Genomic DNA, 7,354 nt, shown 5'->3' with positions numbered 1-7,354 from the left:
TCACTCTCTTCTTTTGAGAAGTCAGGTGAATGAGGGGAAATGTCTTCAGGACATATTTTCAAGGTGACGTAAAGTCAAACATGTGAAGGAACAAAGAGGCACAGTTCTGATATGGTAAACACTTTGGTATGATCATGCATGCATGATTTCATTCCATTTCTTGTGGGGAAAACAAGCACACAAATAAATGAAGGTGAAGAAACTTAATGTTTTAGAGGATAATTTTGGGGGCAACCACAGCAGCTCAATAAGACAGGTAGTTTAAGCCTAAAGTTAGAAATCTTAAGAATGGCTACAAGAAGGCTGGACAAACATGGAATTTTATGTACAGCATATAGAGAAGACAAGTGAGAAAGTTCTTTGGAGGGATTGCTGAGGAGAGACTAATACAAAAACAAATAAAAGAGAATTCATGGCAACTTTGGGGAATGGATAAATCAAACATGTCTATGAGAAGAGAAGAAGACAGATTCAAGGTCACATTTCCCTTTGCAGCCCCCAATGTCCACTTGGTTCTGAGGCAAGTGGCCCATCATGGACATGAAGCCTTCACAGGGCTCCCTTCACATCCTTGTTCCTCGTGCTGTAGATGAAGGGGTTCAGCATGGGGGTGACCACAGTGTACATCACTGAGGCAACTGAGCTTCTCTGGGAGAAATGGGTCACAGCAGATGTGAGGTAGACCCCTAGGCTTGTGCCATAGAACAAAGAGACCACAGAGAGATGAGACCCACAAGTAGAAAATGCTTTATACTTGCCCTCAGTGGAGGTCAACCTCATTAAGGAGGAGACAATCTGAGAGTTTGAGAAGAGGATCCCGGTGAGGGGAAACATGCACAACAGGGCAGAGGCAACATACAAGCAGATGTTATTGATGAGGGTGTCAGAGCAGGCCACCTTGAGAATCTGAGACAATTCACAGAAGAAATGTGGAAGTTCCATGCCTGGACAGAGAGTCAACCACCCTACCAGTAGAATATGAATCAGGGAAACCCAGAAAATGGTGAGCCAACAAATCAGAACCAGGAGGACACAGAGTCGTGGGTTCATGATGACAGAGTAGTGCAAGGGATGGCAGATGGCCATATACCTGTCATAAACCATCACCGTCAAGAGGAAATCATCCATTCCAGCAAAAACCATAAAAAAATACACCTGAGTGATGCATCCTATATAGGAAATATCTTTGCTGTGTGCCTGGATGTTCAGCAGCATCTTGGGGATGGTGGTGGAGGTGAAACAGATGTCAACAAGGGACAGGTTGGAGAGGAAGAAGTACATAGGGGTGTGGAGATGGGGGTCAAAGAGGATAGCCAGGATAATGAGCAGGTTTCCCAGCACAGTGACCAGGTACATGGACAGGAACAAGCCAAAGAGGAGAGGCTGTAGTTCTGGATCTTCTGAGAGGCCCAGAAGGAGGAACACTGATACTTCTGTTTTGTTTCCTGCTCCCATGTAGCTGGTATGTTTGCTGGAGAAGGAGACAAAAGCAACCTTCAATGAACAGCCAGCTGGCACTTCCTAGTATTTACCTTTGATCCCATTTTGCATGGACATCCTTTACCCTTCATTAGTCCTTCCAATGCCAGTGATCCACTCATTGAAGTGGTAGCCCATTTCCATTCTAAATGTGCATAATAATTGAGACTATCTTTGACTTGGTGGAAATCTTTCTCTTTTTATCTGCTACTTACTGGTTCTAATTCTTCTATTCAAATCTGTGGATATAAAGTGGTTTCTTCCTTGAGATGATCTTCCAAAATAATTGAAGACATTTAAGATCTTTGATAACTTTCTTTATTCTGATAACCCTATCCTAATGATTAAGATAGGTTTTCAACTCAAATAACCTTCACTCTGCAACCTGGTGTGTCCTACTGATGTCATAGTTAACTCTCAAAAAGTCTTTTCTCCCCCCAAAAATGTGTTTAGTGCTATTGCCTTTTTAAAATAATGATTCAAAATGCTTTTGTGCTACAAAAGTTGGGTGCATATGGACCACATCTTCCTTATCCATTCGTCCATTGAAGGGCATCTTGGTTCTTTCCACAGTTTGGCAACCGTGGCCATTGCTGCTATAAACATTGGGGTACAGATAGCCCTTCTTTTCACTACATCTGTATCTTTGGGGTAAATACGCAGGAGTGCAATGGCAGGGTCATAGGGAAGTTCTATTTTTAATTTCTTGAGAAATCTCCACACTGTTCTCCAAAGACGCTGCACCAACTTGCATTCCCACCAACAGTGGAAGAGGGTACCCCTTTCTCCACATCCTCTCCAACACATGTTGTTTCCTGTCTTGCTAATTTTGGCCATTCTAACTGGTGTAAGGTGATACCTCAATGTAGTTTTAATTTGAATCTCCCTGATAGCTAGTGATGATGAACATTTTTTCATATGTCTCATAGCCATTTGTATGTCTTGATTGGAGAAGAGTCTGTCTATATCTTCTGCCCATTTTTTGATATGCTTGTCTGTTTTGTGGGTGTTGAGTTTGAGGAGTTCATTATAGATCCTGGATATCAACCTTTTGTCTGTACTGTCATTTGCAAATATCTTCTCCCATTCCGTGGGTTGCCTCTTTGTTTTCTTTGCTGTGCAGAAGCTTTTGATTTTGATGAAGTCCCAAAAGTTCCTTTGCTTTTCTTTCCTTTGCCTTTGGAGACATATCTTGAAAGAAGTTGCTGTGGCTGATATCGAAGAGATTACTGCCTATGTTCTCCTCCAGGATTCTGATGGATTCCTGTCTCACATTGAGGTCTTTTATCCATTTTGAGTTTATCATTGTGTACGGTGTAAAAGAATGGTCGAGTTTCATTCTTCTACATATAGCTGCCCAGTTTTCCCAGCACCATCTATTGAAGAGACTGTCTTTTTTCCACTGTATAATTTTTCCTGTTTTGTCGAAGATTAATTGACCACAGAGTTGAGGGTCCATATATGGGCTCTGTACTCTGTTCCACTGGTCTATGTGTCTGTTTTTATGCCAGTACCATGCTGTCTTGGTGATCATAGCTTTGTAGTAAAGCTTGAATACCCAACTTTTGTAGCAACATGGACAGGACTGGAAGAGATTATGCTGAGTGAAATCAGTCAAGCAGAGAGTCAATTATCATATGGTTTCACTTATTTGTGGAGCATAACAAATAGCATGGAGGACATGGGGAGTTAGAGAGGAGAAGGGAGTTGGGGGAAATTGGAAGGGGAGGTGAACCATGAGAGACTATGGACTCTGAAAAACAATATGAGGGTTTTGAAGGGGTGGGGGGTGGGAGGTCGGGGTACCAGGTGGTGGGTATTATAGAGGGCACAGATAGCATGGAGCACTGGGTGTGGTGCAAAAATAATGAATACTGTTATGCTTAAAATAAAAAATAAATTAAAAAAATAAAAAACTAAATGCTTTTGTGCACAGTACAATGTTAATAAATAACTATTTTCATTAATGTGTTCCTTTTATGGCAATCACTTTTTGGTAAATAACTGTCCTCAAACACAGTATTATAGAACTGTCATTTAGAAAAAGGGATCTCGAGTCAGACTTTCTGGAATAAAACATTTGGTCTACCAACTTACTCTCTGTGTGACCCTGACAAAGTTGATAATCTCTTGTAGCTGCAGATATCTCAGTTCTACTATAGGAGTAGTAAATATTCCCTGCATTGCATGCCTGGGGAGTGAATTGAATGAGATGACACATGTAATGTTTCTAGTGTGGTTCTTGTGACATACAGAGGACATTTGACAAATGTGGGCTTCTGTTCTTACCATTACAAAAACATTGTCTTGTATGGCTATCATTTATCAATATTCTACTTAAACTGTGGCAGCCATCAAAGATGGAATTCTGATCATCATAAACACAACAGGTATGTCACCTCTTTTGACTACCATGTAGCACTTCTAGTTAATGAAGCCCCTATGCTTCCCTCTTTCTGATACCACCTGCCAAGTGGATTCTTCCAAGAAAGAAGAAAAAGCCTATGGACTACATAAATAAGAAGGGGGGAAATCACAAATCATCAGAAATCATTAAAATGAAATACATAGCATGTGTGAGAGTTTATATTATATGTTCATGCTCACAAGTGGGAGTGTGTTACATTAAAAACCAGAACAGTTAATTGCAAAAAAGATTGATTTGATAAAAAAAATATTTAAAGCTTCTATAAATCAAACCATCCTAAAAATTGAAAGGAAAATTTAAGATGTGAAAATAAATGTCTACATCTCAATAATAGAAAAAGTTTTAGTATTATTAATGTTGATAGAATGCTAATTAATTAAAAGGAAAACAGAACCACTGAGGACCAGTTTAGCTTAGGACAGTGGGTAGAAAAGACTTCTCTGTAATATGAACATTTGAGCTGCTAGAGATAATTAATTAATTAAGAGAAATAAGGAGAGGGGACACATTTTGGGCAGAAAGAATAGAATTTGCAGTTTCCCCAAGTTGGGTGAGCTTGGTAATGGAAGGGATTTAAGAGGCCAGTGAGATGCAGAGCAGACAGTGAGGTTCACGAGGGAGAGAGTATGTGAGAAGCACATGGGGAGCTTCCTGTACTATTCCTTAATGTGCCTATCATGTTAGTAATTATATATATATGGTTACATATATAATGTATATCTACTGATATCTAGATATATAATATATATTTTCTGGGCTAGAAACTGAGTCTGTTTTTGCTCACCATTGTTTTCCCAGGGACTTACATAGTGTCTGCACATAGTAGTTGTTCAACACATGCAAATGTTAGATATATAATAAAGACTGAGACCAAAAGTGTCAACTAGAATGCAAAAAAGAGAATCTTCAAGCTCATCGTATACCTGAATGTGAACACAAAATAGAATAGTAAGGTTAAACACAATGCATTTATACCTACTTAAAAGAGTAGCATATCATGAACAAGTCATACCTATTCTAGGAATGGAAAGATGTTTAATGCTAGGATGTTTGCAAAAACAGCTTACCACAAATAAAGGGAAATGAAGAGGAATCATAACCATAATCACAATAGAAAATGGATTTGAGAAAATGCAGCAGCCGGGTGCCTGGTTGGCTCAGGTGGTTAGGTGATTGCCTTCAGCTCAGATCATGATCCCGGAGTAGAGTCCCAGAATTGAGTCCTGCATTGGCTCCCTGGTCAGTAGGGATTCTGTTCTCCCTCTGATGCTACCCCCTCTTATGCACTCTCTCTCTCTAAAATAAATAAATAAAATTATATTTAAAAAGGTGGGGGTGCTTGGGTGGCTTAGTAGTTAGGTGTCTGCCTTTGGCTCAGGTCATGATCCCAGGGTCCTGGGATTGGCCCCTGTGTGGGTCTCACTGCTTAGTGGGAAGCCTGTTTCTCCCTTTCCCACTTCCCCTGCTTGTATTCCCTCTCTTGCTCTCTCTCTCTCTCTCTCTGTCAAATAAATAAATAAATAAATAAATAAAATATTTTTTTAAAAAAAGGAAAATGTAGTAGCCATTCCTGTAGTTAGTTTCCAGGATAGAGCTTCTAATTAAGGAGGAAACTAAGAACAATTTCTTTCTTTCTTTCTTTCTTTTTTTTTTTAAGATTTTATTTATTTATTTATTTGTCAGAGAGAGAGAGAGTGCGGGAGTGAGTGCACCCACAAGGAGGCAGAGTGGCAGACAGAGGCAGAGAGAGAAGTAGGCTCCCTGCCAAGCAAGGAGTCTGATGCGAGACTCCATCTCAGGACCCTGGGGTCATGACCCCAGCCGAAGGCAGTGGCTTAACTGACTGAGCCTCCCAGGCATCCCAGAACAATTTCTTAACCCAGTGAGGAATAGCTGTTGAAAATTACAATCAACGGAATACTCTACATTAAAATACTGAAGTATTTGTGTTAAATTCATGAAAAGGACAAGGCCAGTCCATTCCAAATTTAATCATTCAATATTCTCATGAACATTTAAAGAGACTGATGAGAAAAGGAAATTAGCCTGAGTGTCAAATGCCAGAAATAATGACATCATTTATAGATATATAGTGGATACAAAAGGTAAACAAAATAATATAGAACTATTAAGTGCTATCAGTAAGTCAGGAGATATAATAGAAAAATCTAATCAGAGGAGGAACAAAATAGTCAATACCCTGTGTTTAATAGATCTTCAGTTTTAATGAAGATCAGTTAATGACTAAATAGTGGGACAGGCAATTGAACAGGAGCCTACAATTCATGTGTAAGAATAGAGGAGGAGACTCACTGGAAAATAACTTACCAGAGAGAGGATCTAGACTCTGAAAGAGAGAAAAGGAAACTTAGCAAGAGCTAGAAAAGACTGACTTAAGTAACATATAAAGCAACTTCTAAATATAGAGACTTCAGCTTTGTTGACTAACTAAATATGGGACTGTTTCATTATTTTACAGATAAAGTCCAGTGCCCACCTTCTTACCCCTTTTCCTCATACTCCTCCAGCTATGACTGGGAAGCAATGATCCTACCCTTTCTGAGGGTCATCACTGAAGCTTTCACTTCTCTATAGTCCATCTTGGAGAAGCCCTTTTGGGTTTTTCTTTATGCTGACAACAGAGAATTGTAGGAAAGGGGCAGCAGGGATCTGTTATTATCATCTCAAAGGTTAAGTTCTTAGAGATCCTCATTAAGTAAATTGCTCTACTGGTGTTCTTCTCTCTGAACCATTCCATTCCTTTAGGATAGAAAGATGACAGAATGGGAAAATGTCAGATAATGCTATGTCTGTGTAGACAGCAGCTGACCAAGATGAAGATACTTTCTTCAAGGGGAAAGTCTTTTCTCTTTGGTTTGACTTCAATGAAAGGTTTCTCCCAAGGAATGTTAGACCTCTATGAGAACCAAACCCAGGAGTGAATGTCCCATGATGTTCATCTCTTCAGAAGTCTTTGAAGATTTCAAAAATCACTTGGTGTCTGCAGTGTTATGGGGGCAAAGAAGTTCTTCCTGAAGAAAAGCAGAGTGGTTAATAGTTTTGGTTCTGCCAAAATGACTAACCAAATGAGGACTGAAACTATCCCTTGATATTTTCTGGTGACATGGAGGCTAGGGAGGGCTCCATTTTTCATCTCTAACATGAGGGAGAGGGTCATAAACAATCCAGGTAGAGTGAGTTGATGAATAGATGATATACAGATGCCAATATAAATCATCTATAAATTTTGTCAGGGAAGGTGAGGATAGAGGTAAAACATGCTATGGGAAATCATGGAGTATGGATGGGTAACACAATTTTTGTTTAATGGAAAATAAGGGAACACATTTCATTTCAAAGAGTGTGATCATATTTACTGCAGAAATTTGAGTACACAACACATACAGACTACACAATTCAAAGGATGCATGTACAATCTAAATCAAT

General features: G+C 39.4%; 1 protein-coding gene across 1 annotated transcript; it reads right to left on the bottom strand.

Annotated features, from left to right (window-relative positions):
• Nucleotides 1-549: 549 nt before the first annotated feature.
• LOC131823471 (olfactory receptor 7D4-like) lies at nt 550-1,455 on the bottom strand. The gene has a single exon (XM_059159870.1). It carries the CDS (start codon nt 1,453-1,455, stop codon nt 550-552), a length of 906 nt encoding a protein of 301 aa, XP_059015853.1.
• Between the last annotated feature and the right edge of the window lie 5,899 nt (nt 1,456-7,354).

This window comes from Mustela lutreola, chromosome 2 (assembly GCF_030435805.1).
Source record: "Mustela lutreola isolate mMusLut2 chromosome 2, mMusLut2.pri, whole genome shotgun sequence".
Taxonomy (NCBI): Eukaryota; Metazoa; Chordata; class Mammalia; order Carnivora; family Mustelidae; genus Mustela; species Mustela lutreola.
This window is presented reverse-complemented; position numbering and strand designations above follow the sequence as displayed.